The sequence below is a fragment of the Schistocerca americana genome, chromosome 2 (assembly GCF_021461395.2).
Source record: "Schistocerca americana isolate TAMUIC-IGC-003095 chromosome 2, iqSchAmer2.1, whole genome shotgun sequence".
Lineage (NCBI taxonomy): Eukaryota > Metazoa > Arthropoda > Insecta > Orthoptera > Acrididae > Schistocerca > Schistocerca americana.
Window position 1 is genome coordinate 175,022,396 of NC_060120.1, and position 26,054 is coordinate 175,048,449.

Below are 26,054 nucleotides of genomic sequence, written 5' to 3' on the forward strand. Positions count from 1 at the left end.
AAAATACCCGATGCATAGAAGAATGTATCATACACACATAACAATGAAATGTTAACTTTTGTTTCAGTCACTCCTCTCATCATAGTCACTCCATTGATGGATCTAACCGTGACCATGGGAGAAGCGCAAGCAGACATTCAGATCATAGAAGGGAAAAAGACAGAGGTAGAAATTAATATTTGTAAACATGTTATTTCCTATTACCTTTCTTTCTCTCTGTTAACTGTACCATAAACTACTATAAGCAATAAGCAAACAGATAATGCCCATTCTCATAATCCGATAAGATAGGTTTCCACTTTCAAAGCCAAATTTTTTTCAAAAGAAGTGAAGAAAATATACGATAAAGAAAAAGTTTGTATTCATTTATGTTTTGCATGAGTGACTTTCTTGAGAAAATAACACCTTGTGGCACATCCACATGAGATGCTAGTATGTAAATCAGCTGCCGACCTGTCAAAAGTAGATTGGTGATGTGAATTATCAACTGATTATTGTATCTGTCTGGTTCTAAAATTTAGTGTGTAGAAGTGTGTGTGAAACTTATCAGCTTGTACTACCTTTGTTCTCATTAATTCGCCTGTTTTCAGTGGATATGTGGTTGGTGCTACTGTTTGAATGAATGTAGGAACTTTCACAGTGAGTCGTCAGCAGTTTATAAATTTGGCTCCAGTAATTACAGTGTACGGTCACGTTAATGTGACCACCGCATGTGTTAGACATAATGTAAAATAACCACTCGCATATGGCAAGTGGAGGGCGCTAGTGGAGAGGGTATATGAAGTGTGTCGGGAGGATGTGGAAAATAGTGCAGTAATTGTTATAATGCAGAAATGGAGTGATAAACTGTCGTCCAAAAGGGCATGATCATTGGCTTATAGGCCAAGGGTGGAAGTATTTCAAGTGGCAAAGTTTGTAAACTGTTCACATGCCACCGTGGTTAAAAATGCTGTGGATGGCAAATGGTGCTATCCTAAACCAGTGCCAAGGTAACTGTGGTGCACCAAGGGCCATAGATGACACAGGTGAACGATGGCTGCGGAGATGTGTGTGGACGAATAGACATGCAACTGTTGGGCAGTTGACCATCCAGTTGAACCAAGGGGCTGCCAGTGATGTCTCCTCAATGACTGTTCCATGAACGTTGCTGCGTATGAGCCTCTGCAGCAGGGGCCTAGTTTTCACGCCCATGCCGACTGCTGTTTATTGGTGATGCAGGCTAGACTTTGTATGGCAGTATCGCAACTGGATGTGCACCGAGTGGCAACAGGTGGCCCTTTTGAAGTGAATCATGTTTTATGCTCCTTAGGACAGATGGCCTTTGGCGTGTATGGCACTGAAACAATTGACAGAAGGGTCCAGGCTGGAGGATGGTGCATTATGGTCTGGGTAATGTTTTTGTAGCATTCCCTGGGTGATCTCATCATTCTGGAAGACACAATGGGTCAACAGAAGTATGCATCTATCCTTGGGGACAATGTCCACCTCTAATTGCAGTTTTTGATAATACAATGTAAATGGATAGACAAAAATCTACTCACCAAGTGGTGGCAGAAGAACACAAACACAAGGTTTAACTTTCAAAGCCAGTGGCTCCTTCTTGTGACAGAAGAATTTAAGGGTAAGGAAGAGGGCTGAAGGAAAAGGGGTGCAGTTTGTTTTTTCTCAACATGATGGCATCTACCAGCACTACAGTGCAACATATCTCACAGTTTGCAACGTACATGCATGCTTCAAAGGACAACAGAAAGAGTTTACCATACTCCCATGACTGCCAAATCACTCAGGATTTGAACCCAATCAAGAATCTTGATACTACCTCAATCAGGCTGTTCTCACTGTGGACCCTTAGCCGTGAAACCTAGCACAGCAGACCACAGCATTGGAATTGGCAGGTCTCTACATTCTTGTCATTACCTTACAGAACCTCAGTGAGCATCTTCCTGTATGTCTGCGCTGCAAGAGGTGGTTATTCAGGCTTTTGACAGGTGGTCACATTAATGTGACTGAACCATGTAATATAATTACAGTGATATGTATTTTATAATTATACAATATTATGTAGAAATAGATAGCACAAAAGTTCGATGGCATATCAGGAAGAAAATACGCTAGGTAGATACACAAAATCGTATATGCCGCAAGTTATGGATAGTTAAAAATAAATAAGAACATGTCTAGAGAAAAGTTGTTGTACATTGTATTTAACAGCATGGTGGGAAAAAAGGTGCAAGAGCTGACTTTGGAGAATGGAGAAGTTTTTCTGGAGAAACATCCAAAGAGTACAGCTTGAGGTCTAACAACCAGGCAGTTGTGTTGCAAGACTAAGCCAAATGATGTTTTTTGTGATGTTAGCTTGTGTTATGTACTTCAAACACAATCTGTCGCCGAGTCATTGTCCACTAGATTGTTAATGTAAATTGTTAATAGTAGTGGCTGTACAACACACTCTTGTGGTACTCCCAAAATTATCTTTACATTTGTCTCTCTTATTAAATTAAGAATGACATGTTGAGTCCAATTTCAAAAGATGTCCTGTAACCAATCTCGAATTTGGTCAGATACTTGGTAAACTCGTATTTTGTTCATTAAAGGACTGTGGAACTGTATTTGAATGCCTTTTGGAAGTCAAGGAACATGCCATCAACCTGGGTGTCATTGTCCCTGAGGCAGTGGATGTAATGGACAAACAGACCTGAGTCTCACAATATCTCTGTTCGCAGAATCGATGTTGATTTTTACAGACATTTTTTGTTCAAAAACGTTGTAATGCATGAGCGTAAAACGTCTTCCATAATCCTATGAGAGATTGACGTCAGCGATAGAAGCCCATACTTATGCACATCTGTCCAACAGTTTGTATAGAAAATGGGCATGATCTGCTCTTTTTCTCCAATTGCTAGGCACCTTTGGTTGCTCCAGTGATCTACGATGAACTACTGCTAGAAGGGGAGCAAGTTCTTTCACATAAACAATATAGAACGTCACAGGTATTTCAGCAGGTCTAGTTGTCTTTCCACTGTCAAGCATTTCTAGTTGATTTTGTATTCTGGGATCACTAATCTCTGTATGTGCAATTTCAGTATTTGTGCATTGATTGAAAGGAGAAACTGATGGTCTTCCGTGGTGAAACATCAGAAGAAGATCAAATTCACTTTTTCAGCCTACACCCTGTTATTTTCCATTTCAGTTCCAGTATGGCCACTGAGCAACGAAATAGGTGATTTTGATCCTTTTACTGACTTTATGTTAGACCAAACCTTCTTAGGATTTATAGTCACTTCTTTAGGCAAAATTTTACTTTGAAATTCACTGAGTGCTTCTTGTACTGCTCTCCTCACACTCATTTTGGCATTATTCAACATCTGTTTGTCCGTCAGGCTTTGACTTCACATAATCAGAGATGAATCTGTCTTTTCTCTCGCAATAACTTTGTAACATGGCTGTTGAACCAGGGTGGATCTGTTCCATCCCCTACGACCTTGCTCAGCACATACTTGTCTATGGCATAGTGTACAGTGCATCTGCTCCATATCTTCATTCAGAGGGCTGAATATATGATGATGATATCTTAGATACTCTGCATTTTGTATCCTGTCACTCTCACTAACCACCTATTTTGGAGTGCTAACCTACCATGATTTCCTAAAGTAAAGGATGAGATCTAGGGCTGCAGTTTCAGTGGGGGTGAAGAAGCAGCAACTAATAGTGGTGGATAGGAACCAATGTTTCAGCACATCCAAAATGTGGTAGGATGGCATAAGGAATGTGCAGCTTTAGAAAGTGGTTGCAAAACTATCCAAAATGGGTAAATGGTAGAGTTTAATAAACTATTCCAAAACCCAAAACAATGGTTGCTGTGTCATTTCTTAAGAGTTAACACAGTCATGCTGTTCAACCCATTCACTGTGACTTTCTGTGCCCTGCAATATAAGCACCACAGGACAAATGTACACTCGATGTTCTTATTCACAAGACATGTACATTAGTGTTTCAGTCATCTTTGTTTCAGCATGTGTCCTGTTGCCTAGTAGGCACAGGGTCCACCATGGGCCCTGATTGCTTGTTCCATGCATGATGGCATCAACACATATAAGCCACAAATGGCGTCCTGTGGTATTACCGTCCATGCAGTTGGTTCCAAAGTTCATCTTTGGTGGTTGGCATTGGGTCAAAGTGCTGCACCCGTCATTTCACCATACCTCTCACCTTTTCTTTTGGCGACGAGTCTGGTGATCTGGCGGACAGGGTAAAAGGCTGACATCATGTGACACCAAGAAGGCATGTGTTCATGCAGCACGTAGTCATGCATTGTCTTGCTGGAAAGTGGTGTTTGGGTTGATGTGCGGAAAAGGTGTGGCTAAGGTTTGCAGGGTGTCATTCACGTAGGTTACATTGGTCACCGTGCCCTGGATACACACAAAGTGTGATTTGCGGTTGTATCCAATAGCAGCACCCCACACTGTACGTATCGTAAGAATGCAGTGACTGTGATGTCACTCTCCGTCTGCAGCAAACCAAAATGTGACCACCATTTTCAAATAAGCAGAACCTGGATTCGTCCAAAAACACTACCTGATGCCATTCCTGTCCCTAGTGATGTTGTTTCGTACACCATTGCCATCTTGCATATTTCTGCACATTTCTCAAAGGTAGGCGGAGAAGTGGACGACATGCACGTAACCCATGCCGTAATAAACAGCAGTACTACCCCTGTTACTAACAATTTGAACCTAGACATCCTCTATGGCTTTGCTGCCAACAAAAATGTAGTTCAAACCTCAAATACAATTTGTATCTATGAAAAATTGCGTAAGAGAACATCTGTGCCAAATGCGAAGCCCACTGCATCAGAACAGAAAGACATTACAACCAAACTGTTGATCAAGAAACACAATGAGGAAGGGGCAAATGTACATGATTTTCAGTATTCTCTTACTGACAGAGCCTAGATAATTTAAAGACAGCCGTAAGAGGAAAGTTCTTTTTCATGCAGTAAGTACACATAGTTCTCGTAAACTTGGCTATTATAAATTTTTGTAGTACAGAGTAATATCACTGTAAAGTGCAGTTCAACCTTTTGTTCGTGGCATGAATATTGATGAAGTTCAAGGGAAAGTAATTATTCATTGGCACATGCATTATGTCACTCTCTTATTGCAATCTGATTGCCATGCATTACTCCTGTAAATGTCCTTACTTTCATCGGATCATTTCTCTGTGCAATGGTGATGGAATGTATGTGTTGCTAGAATGTTGTCTTTGCTGACCAGATAATATGAAAGAAATTTAAGGCACTTCTTAATTAAGTTGAAATATAAGTGGTAATACACTGAACTGTACTCTATGTTGACAATGTGGCTATATTCATCACTTTCATAGACATAAAGTTTGGAAAAATAGGTGGCTTACGATGTATTCACATTATTTGTGAATAACTCGAGGACACCTTTTCAACATTACATACTCCATTATGATCTGATCTGAAATATCAGAAGTTCATAAATTCGTTACTGTTAAGCAAGGTACAATAAATTTATTGGTAATACAAAGAATATTAACGAATTATTTGTGTTTTGATTTACTTATCTACTGCAGAACTGATCGTGAAGGTGTTCATTTCTGTACTGGCTTATGCTTGTTCAGACAATATGGGAAATTTGTTTTTCTATGCCAAAAAGATGCTCAGACACAAAGGAAGACTTTGTTACAATGAATTTATAAAGTTAAACTTGTGATCTTTCATTGCTTACCGTTTCATGGTACCAACCAATAAATTTCTGTATTCCTTCTCTGTACCATGGAATGAGGTGCCATTGATCAGTTTGGAAATTTAAATTGCTGTATTTTCGAAAATTCAAATGTACTGAAAATGGAAAGAAATAGGATATTGTTTTTTACTGTACAATTGATACAATGAATTTGATTTTTTAAATGAGCAATATGTTGAAGAAAAATGCAAATGTGAGTGATCAATGTTAAACTGTACAGTGAGTTACTTTAATTCCCCTGATTTTTTTTCAATGAAATTGAAAACAGTCCCTTTGAGCAACATTTTCCCTAAAGAATGGAAAAAATTGCTTAAGTGCAAAAAAGTTATTAAATTTTTAAAAGTTTGAGGGTGTCATTCATCAGGGCAATAAAAAATACTTTTGAAAAAAATCAGCCTTATATAATAAAGTAATAAGTAATATGATAGTGTTTTACAAACTGTTAGGAATTCTAGAATGATTAAACACAAATCAAAACATCAATCACAGTTTCCTTGATCAGAAATATTAATTGTAAAACATAATTAGAAACTAATATCAGTCATCTTCTTAGATCTATAACTCATGAATATTAATTTCAAATGAAAAAATAACAAATTCACCCTCCTCTATAAGTTTTGTTAAAAAAGATATTGCATTGTCATGATCTGTTTCTGAAATATCCTGGGTTCTTTTAAATTTCGTTTTATTTTCAGCTGACTTGAAACTCTCTACAAGTAAGGATTCTGTTTCAGTAATTTGGCAAACATATTTTCAGATATATTTGCCATGCCTCGAAAACAATTTCACCAACAAAAATGTCTGCAACTCGTGGTCTAGTGGTTAGAATTGCTGCCACTGGATCATGGGGTCCCAGGTTCAATTCTCGGCCGGGTTGGGATTTTCTCTGCCCGGGGACTGGGTGTTTGTGTTGTCATCATTATCATTTGTGATAGTGGCTAAATTGGACTGCTTAAAAATAAAGAAAAAGACTGTGTAAAAATTGGGACTTTATATAGGAACTGATGACCGTACAGTTTAGAGCCCCACAAACTAATCATCACCACCAATAAAAATCCTTCTGAAGTGCGTTCTGTCTACTCATCTTCATATTTCACCACATCTTCCTCAGGATCATTTTCATTCAGTTGTCTATCTGGATTTCCTCACTTATACACCTGTAGCTCTGGCTTGAGATGAAACTGGCTCAACCAGTGCTTGCGTTTCTATTTCTTGATGACCAGAATCTGTGGTGGCGTTCTGTTAGTCTCTCTTGTTATTACTGTGCTGATTTTGAGATTGGAATGTTTCCTCTCGCAATACAATATTCTTTCCAGGAGCTACCTCCAAACCTCTCTTCTTTCTTGCTGGTCAGTTTGAAGTGCTTCCATATCTTGAGTCTTTCAAGAAATCTGTTGAAGTATTTTTCAGTTCCCTGTTCTTTAATATGTTATCTTGTAAGGCGATTAAGAACTTTTTGATTGTGAAAAGGACAAATACCACTTTCACAAAATCTGCTCACAATATTCCGTTTAACCCTGGAAGTTATGCCTTTGTGAGAAAAATTTGGTTTTTGTTGTGCTTGATTCATTTTATTGAGAATCTGGAAATCAGAAAATCTGGAAATATATCCTTTGGAATAGTTGACAATTTAGCATTCTTCATCTTCCAATTTGTCAGCACTTGGTGTCGGGCTGTTTTTATTGAGCGGGAGAATGCCACCTCCAGAGATTGGCATAAGTGTGTTGAATGTGGCACTAAACATACAAAATCATCATCATTTTCACCACAAAGTTATATGACATCTTCATCTAAATGAGAAGAAAGATTATCTCCAATAAGAACTTTACATCTAGGCGATCTTTTTGAATGCGGCAAAAAACTACTTCCAAGCCAATCTCTGAATGTTCAAGTATCAGTCCAACCTCTGACTGTACAGTTAAATGGTGATCCTGTTTAGGAACAATGCTGATTGCGTATGATGGTAAAAGCACACCGTAATCAGACCCACAAATCATAATTGATGTGATGCTTGTAGATAAATTCATTGGCTTTTCCAGGTATTTGTCACCTCTACGATATATCCCTGGATCATCACTCAAGTTAGACTCATTGTAAGTGAAAATAAGAGTCCGGCACATATTCTAAAGTTTTTTCGAGGTTGTTGAAATATTTCTTGAAATTATCAGGGGATACTGCGGCTCGAGCTCGTTTGATGTTAGTAGCAACCTGTTTAGAATACTTGTTTTTGTGATGCTTCAGTAGTATGACCAGTCTTCTCCAGTAAGCTTGTTTCTATAGCACTGAAACAAAAAAGGCTAGCCATCATTGCAAATGTATTGATAGTTTACATTAAAACTGCAAAATTGCTAGGTCTGAGGGTGAGATTGATCAGTGACCAAAGAAACCCCTTGCCTGTGTTCAGTGACACCCTCTGAAGAATAAAAATAAATTTAAAAAACCTTACAGTGAATGAAATATTTGAGGTTGGAATACAAAACAAGACCTCTTTCTCAAGCTAATTAAACACATACCAACATAAACTACCATATTTCTAGCACCTTTCATATCCAGTCTGGTACCCTGAAGTTATTTAAGCCTTTGAAATAGTTAAAATGTGATAGGTTTTTTATGAAAATCTCCCATATCGATCCATTTGTACATGGAGTTCTTGGTCGCTGACAAAGAGTTACTTTGAGTGCTGCCAGTGCAGAAACAAAATTTGACACGAAGTAATTCTAAGTAATTCTTCTTTTTAAAAATTGCGAAGTTTTTATGAAAGTTACGCCGTGAATCAAAGTAATGCCATTCGGCAGTATCTAACACAATTAAATTTACAGATAAAATCTGCTAATGCACACTTTTTTGGTGTTTTGTATAATGTTGGCATTCACAACTGCCCTCAATAAATATTGAAGAAAATCTTTTTCCACCATTTTACAGTCTTTCACTGGAAGGGATAGTAACTCATCAGCTGGTCTCCTCTGTCAGCACCTGTTTTAGGCAAGTTGTAGTCTAATACAATGTCTGGCTTTACTACCTCAACATATCTTCTCCAGGATTTTACACTGACATATGAAGCAGTCATCTTATGCTGTGTTGACAACATCACATTTGTCTTTCCATTTCAAGCAGAAAATGTGTCCTTCGGGACAAAATGTCATTTCTCCTTCCCTTAGTTTTTCATTTGTTAGGTCACTAGGCAAACCTATCCTGTTTCTCATCACAGTTCCAACTCCCGTTGTATTTCTTTCCCATAGTTCTTCAAGGACTGCAGCACTTCGATAAAATCTGTCCGGCCAGGTATACCACAAGTCCTTTTCCCAAGTAAGAGGGACATAGCCTAAGCAGCAGGGATTTCACAGAATTTTCAACATTTCCTCCAGCACAAATGTCAGAATTGCACATGTAACCTGTTTGAGCATCACTTACAAAATACAGTTTTATCCCATATTTTTCTGATTTGTCTTTCATATAAACATGGAATCCAGCTCTTTCTCAAAAAGGACATATTTCTTCACCCACAGTCAGGTTTTGTGATGGATAAAAGACTTTTCTGCACCTCTCTGTGAAAAAGTTCCAAACAGGCCTTACTTTATGCAGAGAGTCATGGTCTGGTTCTTGTTGAGGTCTTCATAGCGCATTATTGTTCACATGCAGCATCCTGAATATGGCAAGAAATCTGTCTTGTGACATTAGCTGAGAAGCAAATGATGAAGGAAGCACAGGGTCTTCAGACCAATAATCCCTAAGCTTAGGTTTCTTTAGAGCACGCATATGCAAAACGATTGCAAAAAATTGATGTACTTCATGTATCCTCGCTGCTCTCCATTTCTTCCATACAGATTTTGGTTTGATTCTGTTCTGCCGCCGAAGTTCAGAAATAGTATCAGTAGCGTATATATTTGTCTCTGGCTTTCCTTTTAGAAACCTGCTGTGATCAAAAAATTGGTACAAAGTTAGTTTTGTTGATAATGTATCAACAGGAACCTGAATTCCACTCATTTCTTCAAACAGAGGTAATTCAGGGAGTGCATCAAAATGACACCATTCATTATGAAGGGCAGGCTGTTGAACTGAATGACAAACCTGACTAATAGAAACTTGTGCATTAGCTTCTTCATACTCACTACCATCAGCAGCACAGGTTTAACTCTCCAGCTCATGCGAGTCATCATCGTCTTCTGAAAAATTGCCGATGTCGTCCAAAAGATCATCAAGTTCTGAGCCATTGTTCAAGAGTTCTTCAATCTCTAAGGTTGACAAGTGAAGTCTGTTAGCCATATTCACTATTTATTTGTGTCTCTACACACGGGAAGGATGCACACAATAGCACAACGCTTATGAAAAGCCAAACAATTAGTCTTGCCACTCACAAACGTAAAACACACATTTAAATCACAAATAAATAAGTCAGAAGTGAAGGACGTATGACATACATCTGTCAGATTTTATGGTTAAAACATAGTGAACGTATCTAGTACGTCCATCGGCTCCAGTGTGTTAAATTATTGCAAGGTTGCGGTTACTGATGTCATTCAGTGCAGAAGGTGGTCTATAATTTTGTATTGTGTCTCTCTTTTTAAAAAACCACTTTATTTGCCAAGATCGCTATGTTAACACAATAACTGGAGTAATAGTTTCGGCAATATGTATTGCCATCCTCAAATCTTTGAAAATGAAATATCTAGAGGTTACTGCCCTACAATCAAAAAATAAATAAAAATGTAGTAGGACATACATAAATATTTTTTAATAAATGAAACATACCATAAAAAGTCAAGGCATTGCAGTGATGTGCCCCGTGAGAAGCACTGCATCAGTAATGATCAGCGTTGTCATCTAAATTAATTACAACAAACACCTCCTGGTTGGGAGAATAGGTACATCTCAAGTCTTTACCTCTACCTGATGGATTGAACGGGACACACATGTATGCTATGGAATGTAGCATACTGAACACAACTGAAGGATCCATTCATAACAAACTCTGCTATTTGAACTGGCGGTAGATGAATGATGACTCACGTAAAATACATTCATAATTGAATACTCCAGTTAACAGTGTAGGGAAAGATTGCTACTTACCATAAAGAAGACAAGTTAAATTGCAGACAGGCTCAAATAAGACACACCAAGTTTTCGACCACAGCCTTCATCATTAAAAAACAAACACACACACACACACACACACACACACACACACACACACCATTCATGCACACAAGCAAGCACACCTCATGCACACATGACCGCCAACTCCAGCATCTCGGGCCAGAATGCAGCTATGACGTGGGACGCAAGCAGAACTCAGCAGGGGGCAGGGAAGGGGAAGGGATAGTAGTGAACGGGCAGGGGGAGAGATCAACACTGTCTGGTAGAGTGTACAGGGACCAGAATGCCAACAGGTGGCGTGTCGGGAGGTGGGGCTGGGAGATGGGGGAAAAAGGAAAGGAGCAGCAAAAGACAGACAGATGCATTGGCAAAGGGTGGCAAATAAACAGGGCGAGAGACGAGAATGAGGAGGAGTGATAGGACAGAGGGTGTGGAAACTGTTGGTTGAACGGTGTGGGGACTGTATGTTACTGCAGGTTGAAGCCAGAATAATCACGGGAGTGGAGAATGTGTTGTAAGGATAATGCCCGTCTGCACCGTTGAGAAAAGCTGGTTGTGGAGGGAAGGATCCACATGGCTCGGGTAGTGAGCAGTCATTGAAATCAATTGTGTTATATTCCAACATGGTTGCTTTCACAGGTGACGTGCCCCTGATGGGGTAGGATACACAGGACTGGAATAGGAAGTGCTGGGTGGGTGTATTGAGCAGGTTTTTCACCTGGGTTTTCCACAGGGATATGATTCTTGTGGCAAGGGGTTGGCATTAAGAGTGGCATAGAGATGGACTAGGAAGTTGTGGAGGTGGGTGGACAACGGAACACCACATTGGGAAGGGTGAGAAGTATCTTGGGTAGAACGTCGCTCATTTCAGGGCGTGATAATAGGTAATCAAAGCCCTGGCGAAGGATGGGGTTCAGTTGTTCCAGTCCGGGGTGGTACCAGGCGATGAAGGGACACTTCTTTGTGGGTGGTTCTGGGGGGGGGGGGGGGGGGGGGGATTGGGGATGTGAGGAGAAATGGCATGAGATCTGCTTGTGGAACAGGTATTGGTGACAGTGCCTGTCTGTGAAGGCCTTGGTGAGACCCTCAGCATACTGAGCAAGAGAGTTTGTCACTGCAGGTACATCATACCCGGGTGGCCAGGCTGTATAGAAGAGATTTTTTTGTGTCAAAAGGTATGACAGCTGTTAAAATGCAGGTACTGTTGGTGGGTTTAATATGGACAGAGGTGCAGATGGAGCCATCAGACAGGAGGAGGTCAACATCTAGGAAGGTGGCATGCTGGTTTGAGTAGGACCACAGGAAGCAAATGAGAGAGAAGAAGGTGTTGAAGTTGTTAAAGAAAGAAGGTGTTTCTTGGCCCTGGGTCCAATCATGAAGATTTCATCTGTGAACCTGAACCAGACTAAGGAAGGTCTCCTCTAGATGGCCCCTAGAAAGGTTGGTATAGGAGGGTGCCATGTGGGTGCCCATGGCTGTGCTGCAGATTTGTTTAAATAACTTCCCTTCAAAGGAGATACAGTTGTGAGTTAGGATAAAGTTGGTAAGGTGTATGACGAATGATTTAGTGGGTTTGGAGTCTGAAGGATGTTGGGAAAGATAGTGTTCTGGAGTGGTAAGATCATGGGTTCAAATGGCTCTGAGCACTATGCGACTTAACATCTATGCTCATCAGTCCCCTAGAACTTAGAACGACTTAAACCTAACTAACATAAGGACAGCACACAACACCCAGTCATCACGAGGCAGAGAAAATCCCTGACCCCGCCAGGAATTGAACCCGGGCGCGGGAAACGAGAACGCTACCACACAACCACGAGCTGCGGACTAAGACCATGGGCATGAAGGATGATGGTGTATAGGGAGGTGGTGTCAACATTGACAAGTAGGGATCCAGGAGGTAAATGGGTGGGAATGGTGGGGGGTTAGTGAAGGAAATGGTTGGTGTCTTTGACATGGGGAGCTAGATTACAGGCAATTGGTTAGACGTGGTGGTCATTGAGGGCTGGAATTCTTTCAGTGGGGGCATGATAACCAGCTGCAATGGGGTTTCCAGGATTGTTGGGTTTGTATATTTTCGGAAGCATGTAGAAGGTGGGTGTGTTGGGTATTGTAGGGGTGGGGGGGGGGGGGGATGGATTCAGGGGAGATGTTCTGGGAAAGGCCTAAGGCTTTAAGCAGGGATTGGAAGTTGTGTTAGACTTCTGTGATGGAATCACTCTGACAGAGTTTATAGATGGAAGAGTCAGGTGATTGGCAGAGCCTTCTGCCACTTAGTCACTGCGTTTCACAACAACAATAGTGGAACCTTTGCCTGCAGGTAGGATGATTAGATCAGGATTTGTTTTGAGGCTGTGTATGGCTCTCTTTCTTCTACTGAAAGGTTGGTGCTCTGAGGAAGGAAATTGGGGAGGGATGGTGATGCTAAGTTGGAGGTAAGGAATTCCTGGAAGGTTACCAGCAGATGGTTAGAAGGGAGTGGGGGATCACAATTGGATGGTGGTATGAACTGGAAGAGTAAGGGTTCGGTGTTGGAATTAGGATGATTTTGGTTGGGGGGATTGGTGGCAAAGAAGTGCTTCCATTGCAGGGATCAGGAGGAGGAGAGTAGGTCTTTGACAAGTCCAACATGGTTAATTTTGGGTGTAGGGCTAAAGGTGGGGCCTTTGGGTAGGACTGAAACTTCTATGGAGCAGAGGGTTTTGGTGGAAAGGCTAACAAAAGTGTTACAGGAATGTTTAGGATCTGGGTTTGGTGGAGAGTTGGTAGGGAGTTCTGGGGGATGTGGCAAGTTGAAAGGTCAGCTAGGCAAGGGTATGATTTACACTGTGGATACGATATGCCACTCCTAATGCCAAATCGAGGTGCAAAACTTACCCAGTTCACCCACCCATCACTTCCTGTTCCAGTCCTGTAATCCTACCCCTTCAGGGCCGATCCACCTGTGAAAGCACCCATGTCATTTACCAGCTCTGCCACAGTGATTGCACACCTTTTTATATTGGTATGACTACCAACCAGCTGACCACCAGAACAAACGACCATGGAAAACTACGGCCAAGAGCAGAGTAGACCACCCTGTGGCACAACATGCATCTGAATATAACACACTTGATTTCAATGACTGCTCACTACCTGTGCCACATGGATGCTTCCCTCCACCACCTGCTTTTTCTGAATGGTGCAGATGGATGTTATCCTTATAACGCATTCTCCACACTAGTGATTACCCCGAACTCATACTATGGTAACATACAGTCCTCACACCCTCCACCCAACGGTTTCCACACCCTCTGTCCTATCATCTCCTCCCCATTCTCATCTCCCACACTGTTTATTTGCCACCTTCTGCCAATGCATCCGCCAGTCTTTCACCACTCCTCTCCTTTTTTGCTCCTTTTTCCCCATCTCCCTGCCCCATAACCTCCTGACACTGCACCTGATGGCCTTCTAGTCCCTCCCACCCATACACTACTATCCCTTCCCTTTCCCCTCCAGATTGCTGCTTGCATCCCACGTGATAGTTGCATTCTGGCCTGAGTTGCTGGAATTAGTGGTCATATGTGCATGAGGTGTGCTTGCTTGTGTGTATGAATGGTGCGTGACTCTTTTACTGATGAAGGCTGTGGCCGAAAGCTTTATGTAAGTATCTTTTAATTGTGTGTATCTGCAACTTAATGTGTCTTCTTTAAGGTAAATAGCAATCTGTCTTTCGCCTCATTGTTGATATTCCTACCTGAAGTTTCCATTGTTTAATACTCCAGTTATATATACCCTCCTATTCACATACTAGATATAGTTTGACTTAATACTCATACTATTTAAGTATTTACACTCATAATTGAATTTAATCCTAATAAGTAAAATGTATGTATGTTATGTGTGATGCCTGACACAGCACAGAGTTCATTATTAATAAACTTTCCTCCAATCAGCGATAAACGATCTGCCAATTTACATAACTTGTATTCAGTATTCAGAACTAAATAGTCCATCTATATACTAATTCAAAATCATGTGCATACTGCATTAAAGTGTAAAACTATTATGATGATCAAAAATTAATAGGAATATTTGTTTTTCTTAAAGAATCTTTAATTATTGATCATCATCAACAACTTTGTCCCTTTCAAAGTAATCTCCCTCAGGTACAATACACTTGTGCCAGCACTTTTTCCAATCTTAGAAGCACCTCTGGAACTCGCTTTTCATTATGGTGTTCAGCTCCTTCTGGGATTTTTATTTTGTCTCGTCAGCAGTGCCAAAACTATGTCCTTCCATGGTTCTTTTCAGGCTTTGGAATAGAAAGAAATTGCAGAGAACCATGTGTGATGAATATGTTGGATAAGGCATGTGATGATTTTGTTTCTTTCCAAAAAATCATGAACAAGCATTGAGGTTTGAGCGGGAACATTATTGTGACGGAATTTCCATGATTGGTTTTGCCACAGTTCTGGTCATTTTCTTTGGGTTGCTTGACGTAAATGGCACATAACTTCCAGGCAGTATTCCTTATTGGCTGTACAGCAGTAAGACAGGAACTCACGTTGCACTATGCCATTGTGATCAAAGAAAACAGTGAGAAGAACCTTCACACATGATCAAACTTGTCGAATTTTTTTCAGTCTTGGCTCCACAGGCAGTTTCCATCAGGACGATTGGGCCTAGATTTCGACATCATAAAGGGACACCCATGTTTCATCACCTGTTATAACATTGTTAAGAAGTTCTGTATCATTGTCAGCTTCATTCAGCAATTCTTGAGCAATTTCAGAACAAACTTTGGTACTACAAGTTTCGTGCTAAAACATCTGAAAAAATTGCTTGATAGGGGTCAAGAATATGTCAACATCACCAGCAAATTCTCTGATGGTGATTCAGCAATTTTCCAAAATCATTTTCAGTACTACTTCCACATAATCATCAGTAATTGATGTGCCAGGGCATCCATGATGGTCATCATCTTCTCGACATTTCTTGTGTACAGACTAGATTTTGGTCTTTACACCATTATTGAATACAAAGATCGTAGACCATTAACTTATTTTGTTGTATACAGTGACATATTATTTCACGCCATTATATAGTACAAAGTTCTTAGGCCATCCACAACATTTTGCTGCGCACTGTATAAGATGACAAATGTACAGTTCAGCACATTTGATTGAAATGATATAAATGATACAAAATTAACTTCTCATAGGAATGCAGCTTATCATCGTGCAGGCACATCATATTTGAGGAAGTCAGCCCAAAGCAGGCAGACACACTCTTGTCTTACTCATAGATTTGCCAATAGCCACAGTCAACATTTTGAATGCGATGCTGCACTTTATTCCATTTTTCAACCAAACTTTAATGCAAATTCTTCAATTCATCTTATTCAAAAGTAAAAGTCACGAAGCACTCAAAAACACATGTAATAATCTTTCCGACTTTCATCAAAAACTAAATGCTGAAAACAGCTGAAATGCAAACATATGTCAGGAAAATGTGAACCAACAAGATAAAAAAAATTGCAAAATTTATTTCTAAAGCCCACAGAATAAAAACATTCCCATTACTCATTGATCCCACTTTGTACTTGAGTATCTCCACTTGTAATTCTACTTTCTTCACCGCCAGTGCATATCAGGCCAAAATCACCGTTTAGAAACTTGTTACAGTTTAAAGCTTCATTTAAATGTTGACATGTGGCGAAATCACAACTCAGTCCCCCAGTTACACTTTCACTACAGCATAAGTATTTTTCATATATGGGTTTAAAATAATCATAGACTTTAGTCAGCTCACTAGGACACAAAAATTCTCTTTTAAATGCTGTTTCAAATTGACACAGAGTTTGAAACGTACACTGGTATTTAGCACTCTAGTCTATAGATTCCTGTTGTAAATTTGTAAGAATAAAAATAGATTGAGTCATATCTGCCCAACTTTTTGCTAACTCTTCCTTACATTGTTCCAAAAGTGCAAATGAATGTACAGAACCATCTGGTTTGAACTTTTGAAATTTCTTGCTGGTGTACTGAAATATCACCCAAAGAATTGGTGATTGTGTTAGTAAAATCAACATTCTGTTGTACTGCTGGTTCGTTTCGTTCTGTTAGGTGCTTCTCCAAACTAGTCACCGTATATTGGGCACTCTTAACTACTACATCGAAAACTCTACTTTGTTATAATCTCTCTACATACCCACCCATATCTGGGATTTGATTATATAAAATTTTGGGTTAATTAAGTATCTCTTGAAATCATTCATTCACTTCATTGCCTATTGGGTTACTCTATTTGTTTAGTTTGGCAGGCAGCTTCTTAGGCAAAATCTAATATTAAGAGTTTCTACATTAGAAGGTTTATCATTTGCAGAGTCTGCTTGCATAGCTACTTCCTCTCCTTGTGTCTTTACATCGGAGATGCCATTTTTTTAACACCTCTTTTTGGGTTTTAAGTGTGGTAATAACATCAGTTAACTCTTGCTTTGTGGTTTAATGTCTATTTACCAGTTCTTCTAACTGGTCTAGCTTCCTAAGTTTTTTTTAATATCTCTGCTAACAAATTTTCCGTATTACATGTAGCCTTAGTCAAAAGGTAACAATACTGCATACACTTAAGGCCATGATATCCTGTTATTTTGTGTTGAAACAAACAGGAAGAGGCAATTGTTCATTTATCTACAACACTCTGAGCAAATCACTCAATATGTACCTATTTCTTGTTGTAGACCCAGTTAACATGGTCAGCTAATCTTGCTTACATCTAGTGTAGTGATAAATTACACTTACTTTTGTTTTACAACATGATGGAATTACTTCTTCGTAAATATTGCAATCACATTGGACTTTGGTTTTTACTTTGTGTACTTGTGTTGCTTGGGACAACAGTGTATATTTTTCTCTTATTTTCTTCAAATTTTTTTTTTTTTTTTTTGTAAAATCCCAAATACTCTCTTTTTCACACCTCCAATTTGCATCCTGCACCAGGGAGCTAAACGAGGTGTAAACAACCAGGCAGTCCTGTTGCTGAAGTAAGCCAAATGAGATGTTTTGTGGTGTTACCTTGTGTTATGTACTTCAAGCATGATCTGTCACCCATATTGTGTGTATGATAGTTTACGTCGTAAGTAATTTCTGGTCGCAGTTCTTAAAGCAAATTACTTGCTTGGTCCTGCTTTGCAGTACCACATGACATTTCTCTTGAACTACTTCACTGTGATGCGATTTATTGGTGCTAGAAGAGAGCTGTATCTGTCCGACCTACTAAATGACATACACAGCTTAGTGGTAATTTTTCTGTATTTTACACCCATTGATTTTTCTACACAGCTTTAATTACAGTGATGGTTGAGCACCTCTCATAGCTCATGACATACTGTTTAAAACAGATGTGTGTCGTACTATGACATGAGCAATCAAAAGTAAGCGACAGTTTTTAAAATGACATTTGTTTCTGGTTGTTTACGTTGTTGAGCCCATTTCTCTCTTCCTTGACCATCAAGGCATTACCAAGCCACAGTGCCCAAGGAGCAAGTGCTGTGCCACGGCAGGTGTAAAGGTTTATTTGCTGTAATGCCTTGCCAATGTTCAGAGCAGACATGATGTACATTTACACAGACATAGAAACAAGAGTGTGCAGAATGGGATATTTTACGCTTGCCTACTACCTAAACCACCTGTTTTTTCAGCTCTCACAAAAATCTTTCATTTGTGTAAGAGAGTAAGAGTGGAACATGTTATTCTGAAGAATCTGGTGTTACACTACAAAATCAAAGTGTTTCACATTACCATCACACTGTGAATTGGAAAAGGAGAAAAGCAGCCTGTAGATTAAGAAGCATGTATTGCCTGAAAGTGTGGTGGTTTCTGCTCTTGGATTCTTACCAAAGTTAGGGTCCTTTTGCTGCATTTCATTCCACAAAGTTCCCATCCCTTTACTGTATTTAGAAAATATTGAAACTAGTTGTTACAGTTTAAATACATATCATTAATTGTGTGACTGGGCAGAATGTACTGAGTATTTTGTTATAAACACAAGTGTGAACCATTAAAGTATCCATAAATAAATGATCTATACCTATAAGACAGAGACACAGCAAGCACCCTTAATATCTAAATACAAGCACAAAATGGACAGCAGATAGCATTTCACAGACACAATTTGTTTCAGTGGTACGTAAACACAAATGGCAACTTACCATTCAAGTCAGTGTACAGGAGTAATAGACATAGTGTGGTGCAGTAGTCATACTTGTCACAAGTAGTCAGTATGGACAAGAAAGTCACTCACGTAAATCATGCTTTAGACTGGAAAAAAAAGATTAAATGAAGTGTCATTTTAACAGCCATGAATCATGTTCTAGAGAAATGGCTCAATAATTAGCAGTTGTGAAAGAACACAGAATTAAAGCACAAGTTCAGCAGGAAGACTGGAATAACACAAACAACCATTATTATTGTTAAGTTACCATCTTGATGAAATGAGAGTGAATTGTAGTTATGCAATGATTTGGAAAGTTAAGTCACGAAGGCACGTGAATCGGTCATTCAGAGTTGTACTTTGGTAAGCAACCAAATATTTGTATAGTTACTTCGTGACCATAGCCCCAAGTGACAGCAAATTGTATAGTTTCTTGTTCAGTTCTTCCTTCCTATTACATCTGTATCATTTGAAAAAACTGATTTATAGTTTTAATGTAGTCAATACAAAGTGTTGCTAACCATCCCTTTCTGTGGTACTAGATGTCATTAACATAAAGATTATACAATAATATGAACTTGACGTTGTAATCTTCATCTCTATCTTAATAGTATAGTGGATATATATATATAGATACATATTTTTTATAGGAGTAAATGGAGATTCAAGTAGACGTGGATCATCACCTCATCGTAGCTCCAGTCATTACAGGCACAGTTCACGGAGTGCAGGAGGAAGCGGATCGCATGGGAATGTTTAGCAAGTGCCCAACATTTGAATCAGTGAGTGAGATTCTCCAAACAGGTATGTGCTCAGTTTCATTGAGATTACTGCTGAGGAAAATCAAATGCTACTTACCAATTTGCCTTTCAGAAAAATCAGCTATGAGGTAAGTGAGACATGTTGGCCTTCCTTAACCCCACTACCAGATTTGTCTGTCACAGGAGGCCCTGTTACAAATGGAAAAATTCCCTATTCCAGCTTTGTTTGGTTATATGTTCTTATCCTCATTGTATTAGAAAAATAATTGTGTTAGTGGTATAAAAATATTTATGCAGTGGTCTCGCAGCATGTTAGTAAATGTAAAGAAATTTTAATATGAAGTCATTCATGAATTTATTCTAATTGGAACTTTTTTCATCCACACATTTTAATAACTTTATTATTGGAACTTTGTATGTGGCTGCTTGATCTGTGTCTGATTAATAGGTGTTTGTAATTTCATGCTGTATGTAGGCGGTAGTAACACAAACTTAAATTTTTTGTGTTTCAGTAACAAGGAATGCCTGTAATTTTCCAATATATTCTTGATACTTCTGAATAGTTTAACATATTGTACCCCATAGGGGGGGGCGGGGGGGGGGGGGGGGGGGGGGGGAACTGTTTCATCCATCAAAGTCGGTGCGAAAGTTCCTTAACAAACCAACGTGTGTAGCTCGTATGTTGAAAGGCATTCAATTTTGAGAATAAGTGTATGAACCCTGATCCATTCTTAAACTTCTTGATATATCTGTGTTGCTGTCTTTGTTTCTTCAAGGCACAGTTTTTCAAATATTGTATATTTCGTTTTGCTAACCAGTACCTAAACAATGCAATAATTTCCTCTTCAACAGATTTGTGTTAGAATAAAAACACTTTGAACACGCTACAGTGAAACCTCTATATAACGTTTTTCAAGGGACCACAAATTCTGAATACTGTATAGAGGAAAACACTATAAAGAGGAAGGCTTCCAAATAATAATTATAGGGCATTACTGGAGATAGGGATACCACTAATCAGCTTTGAAAAATTGTGCCATAGAAGACATTTTAAATTTTCACAATACCGTAATATGATATTCATTGCAAATGATCAATGTATCAAATGATTAGTTTTTTGTAATTAAACCATGAGGCCCGGTAGGTGGATGGGTGAAAATAAATGGATCAGTTTGTACTGTGAAAAGTTATAACAGATTCTTAAGATATGAAATCATTGTCCAAAGCTGACAGGTGGTATCCCGTTCTTCAGTTGACCCAATTATAGAATATGAATCAAATTTTGTTTATGATATACTGCACATATTACATAAAAACACAATAAGTGGTACAGATTAAAAAAGAATTAGTCACAAAAAAATTACTTTAATAATTAAATTATGAAATGGAACTTAAATTTGCACAGAACTCTAGAAACCTATCCAATCTGAAAATCACATACCTATGATTTTTTTAAATATTCAAGCAAGCATATTTGTTTTCTATTTCTCCTTGACTGTATGGCAATCATTTATTGCTTGTTCTGTCCTCAAGTCTATGGGCCATCATATATCTCCTGAATGTTTCAAAGGCTTCAGCTGCCTTAGTGTATGAGGGCACAGGGTCGTCTTCCTTGTCACTGTCACTTCCACTACCACTATTATTCTCCAAACTTCTCTCTGCAGTCAGCTTCTCAATACTTTGTACTCCTGTGGTTTCCACGTTGTCATCCACAGCCACAAAGTCCTCAAAAGTGACAGAATCACTGCCTATTAATTCCTGAAACTCTTGCAAATCACTTGCAACATCTTCCGCAGGAGCTGCCATCTCATTTTCATAGAATCCGCTTTTGTGAAACAGTTTTTAATAGTTTCAGCACTGACTTCCCTCCACAAGTACATAATTAAATTTATTGCCTGTAAAATATTCAGCTTCAGTTGTGAGCTCTGCTGGCTTCCTGGTTTTCTTTGATCCTTCAAATTCAAGGCCTTTTTGTACAAGGGCTATCCTATATTTAACCTTAAGGGCGTGTATTATTTCCAAGTCCAAAGGTTGCAGTTGGGTGACAGGAAAATTACTTTCGCATTTCTCAGAAAGGATAAGTCTGGTGGACGTGCTGCACATCTATCCACAAACAGCAGCACTTTTCTTGCAGCACTCCCCATTTTGGCATCAAATTCTCTGAGAAAACGTAAAAATATCTCACTCGTCATCCATGGTTTGGCATTGTTTGTATATTTGCACGGAAACATGGAAATGCTTTTGAAGCACCTTGGAGTTTTTTGGCGTTCCGATAACCAAAGGTTTCAGTTTTTCACTGCATCGGTGTTTGTACACAACAAAACGGTAAGACATTTCTTGCTCTTCTTACCGCCTTGGCAATTTTCCCCATGAAAAGTAAATGTCTTTATCAGTTTGTAGCCATGTATCAGATTAGGGAGAGTCTGCATACACTGAGTTACAGTTGGTTCGTCCACACTTTTACTTTCTCCACATTCCGCTTTGTATACAACACCATGATGCTGTCAAAATTTATCAATCCATCCATTGGACGCCTTAAAATTTTCCATTCCTAACTGCAGTGATATTTGAAGCACCTTCTCCTTCAGATTAGTTCAGTTTATAGGAATGTTTGCAATGCGTGCTTTCTGAAACCAAGTTAATAAAACTTCCTCCATTTCGTCATAAGTCGATGGTTTCACATGCATGCATTTCCAATTTCCACAATTCTCAAACCCTTCCATTATCGACGATCTGTTTTTCATAGTAGTGTTGAGGGGGCCAGTTCAAATTGCTTCGCTAGCTCCACGTGACTCTCACCAGAAGATGCCTCCACTTTTTTAATAACAGAAAACTTCTCTTGCAGAGAAATGTTCTTCCACTTTTCACTCATATCCACCGATGAGAGCTTTTTTTAAAAAAAAAAAAGGTTATATCGAAGACACACCCTCACTAGACACACAAACTGTTTGCTGATCAGCTCACACAACATGCTATGAATACAAAGCATCGACTGAAATGGCACCAAAAAGCAAGAAGAATGTGTGTCACATGTCACGTGACCGGATTCTGCCACTGACATATGAAACACGCTGAGCGCAGGCTTTCGGAGCTGGTGCAAATTGTGAATCCACAGATTGGAAAACTGTGTGTTTACATCCAGTCACTTAAACATTATAAAGAGATGAATAATTGACCAGGGTTCCAAAAATATGAGTGAGTGTTACATGGAGGAAATTGTAATATGGAGTAAACTCAGTAAAGAGGAAAATTTAACATTGTTTATATGGGCTTTTAGTCAGGACCGAAAAAAACGGACGTAATACAGAGGAAAACATTATATGGAAGAATGTTATAAAGAGGTTTCACTGTATAATTAAATGCAGCTGATTCCATAATACTGTGACAATCTTAGTTTCTTTGTGTATAAAACACACAATTTTCAATTACATGGAAGAGATTGAATTTATTGGATAATTTTATCCAAATTTGCTGAATAAAAAAGACTTTAAAATAGTTCCACTGTTAGAACTTTCAAAATTACTAGATGATGTTTGATTAATTTTGAGGATGGTAGTTACACAAATGGTACCTATGGGACATGTTTGTTGATGAAATTTCATGAAATGAATTCCTCTCTCTGCTCTAAATATTTTACCCCTTCCTAGTCCAAACACCATTATTCGCTGTCCATGCATCTTGTTGCCTGGGAAATCTTTGTAAACAGTCTAGTGCCACCGTGTGTGTGTGTGTGTGTGTGTGTGTGTGTGTGTGTGTGTGTGTGTGTGTGTAGAGTAAATTAGTGGCTATCGATTATCATTACATTACATTAATACTTGTTCCATAGATCATGAATAATACACACAGACACGCGGTGTTCAAAAAGTCTCTCCGCAATGCCATATGATTGTTCACTTGCCTGGGTTTTTCAATGAAACAATAAATGCACGATACCACAGTGATATTCTGTACCTGTTCGTAGGAGAACTTGGGTTAAGTGAAATACTGAACGGTTATTTTCAACAAGATGGTGCAACCGCGCATACAGCTCGCGTTTCAATGTCACTGCTTGCTGATGTTTTTGGTGATCGTATAATTTCACAGGGACTTTGGCCTCCACGATCACCTGATCTAACACCACCTGACTTTTTCTTCTAAAGCAACTGTCTATAAAAACCGTCCAAAATCCAGCAATGAGTTGAAAACTGCAATATTCACTTTCACTGCTTCTGTTACAGAAGAAATGTTACAGCTTGTGTTTGGAAACATGATTACGTGAATTGAATTGTGTGTTCAAGAACAGGGGTGACACTTTCAACATTTAATTTGAAAATTTGTAAGTAAAAATGAATATTCAATAAATTAATAACTTGTATTTCTCTGAGTTTCATTTCAGCATATTCACTGCGGCATACAGCACATGCGGCTAACAATCATACGGTGCTGCGGAGAGACTTTTTGAACACCCCGTGTGTGTGTGTGTGTGTGTGTGTGTGTGTGTGTGTATTATCTGACACATTCCACATCATTAAAAAATTTCGTATTCATTATCTATGGAACAAGTATTAATGTAATGTAATTATCTATCAGTGTGCTGCTTTCTTGTACCATTCGAGTAGGAAAATCAACAACTGACATGAAATTGAAAGAACCGAGTAGTACTTCAAAGTCAGTCTTTCTATCAGACTCTTTCAGAAAATCTACATTGAAATCCCACAAACAATAATCTGTTTCCCTCTGTCTGACAGACAGCACAACAAAGAAGCCATGTTTTTCAAAATTACCTGAAAACTTCCCAGTGGAGACCTATACACAGCTACAGTTAAAAAAGTACCGTTATTTAGTCTAAGCTACCACACACATGCTTGTATACGTTGTTGAATGCAAAAATTTTTAGTTCATAAATTTTTCACTCTGTGATAAATTTTAACAGGTATAGCAACTCCTCCTCTCTCCATAGTGTCTCCCTTTTCCATATTTGTGACTATATGATGTTCAGACTGGCATACTAGATTTATTCCACCGCCAATTTCTAAATTTTCTAAACAAACAAGAAGCTCATCTACTTTATCAATCAGTGGAGGTGCTAGCACTTTGGTCACATATTTTTTTTTTTTATTTTTTTATTTTTTTTTTAAGGTGTGCATTATATGTTACCTGACTTGTAAATGTGCTCTTGAAATTGGTCATTGTGGCAGAGCAAAAGTAGTGTGCCTCCTTATATCTCTTAACAGAAGATATATTAAGAAACTTGTTCTCTTCCTTACTTTGTTAATAGGGAGGTTTTCCGAATTTACCTAACGATCACAGCGCAAGGTGTATTGTACCACATGGAATCCATTCCAATACATAATCATGTAAGAGGATAGACGAGTACAGTTACATAAAATGATGTTAACATGGTCGAACCAATATTGTGACGACCTGCAACTAAGTACTTTCATGTGATGTGCACCTGCTACTTTGTAGTCTGATGCAGACATACGGCAGTTAAGAGTATGAAGTCACTGAGTGAGACTGTCATATGGAAAGAAAAAAAAAAAAAGATCTGTATTTATGAATGCCAGGCTAAGATACATGTACTAACTGTAAGGACTGTGCAGAAATCATATGTGCTTTGGACATATTTTTGCTATAGGAAAATACCTTTAATGTATCAACAGCAAAAAATGACTTTTCATGCTGGAGTAGTGGCTGCTCAAAGCTCCTTCTCCGTCAGGTGACATCAGCTTCCTGTTTTGTTATTTTGTTATTGTTATTCTCACATTTGGCTGCAAATTTCTGTAACAATACAGTCAGCAAGTATAATAGCAATGTAGCATAACATGATCATCAATTACAAATTATAAGACAAATGATTTAGACAGTATGGAATCCTGTTAGGGGAAAGCCATGTACGGGAACAATCTGGGCATTGGAGGGAAAAAAATCTGACCAAATATGCAAAGTAAACTGCAGAAATGCTGTTTGTTGCTTTCTAAAACTTGCAGCAATGGAAGCCATGTACTAGCAATGAAAACCAAAGAAACATACATCCTGTCCAGATTTGTGAATGACTGAGTAAATAAAAAATTTTAAGCATTATTTCCCTGAACAAGCTAATATTTGAACAAAACAGTGTGGCTGATACTTGTTATATTATTATTATGTAGTGGGTACCTTGCTGTTATACCAAAACAAACAAATTGCATGTATTCATAGTAGAAGGTATCATGAAACCAACTAAAGTTCTTCTAAAACTAATTAGTCAAGGCAC

At 38.8% G+C, this 26,054-nt stretch overlaps 1 protein-coding gene and 1 long non-coding RNA gene across 2 annotated transcripts in view; one reads left to right on the forward strand and one right to left on the reverse strand.

Annotated features, from left to right (window-relative positions):
- Nucleotides 1-26,054, forward strand: part of LOC124593740 (luc7-like protein 3) — a 144,148-nt gene that overhangs the window by 77,943 nt on the left and 40,151 nt on the right. The window contains exons 7-8 of the mRNA XM_047132074.1: nt 68-165; nt 19,709-19,862. Of these exons, the coding sequence (XP_046988030.1) occupies nt 68-165; nt 19,709-19,818 (208 nt within the window). The 3' untranslated portion in view covers nt 19,819-19,862. The remainder of the gene's footprint in view (nt 1-67; nt 166-19,708; nt 19,863-26,054) is intronic.
- On the reverse strand, nt 5,773-25,523 carry LOC124593741. The gene is made up of 3 exons (XR_006978144.1): nt 25,445-25,523; nt 19,057-19,165; nt 5,773-5,866 (listed from the first exon to the last, which is right to left on the reverse strand). It is a non-coding gene; the product is annotated as an uncharacterized LOC124593741 (long non-coding RNA).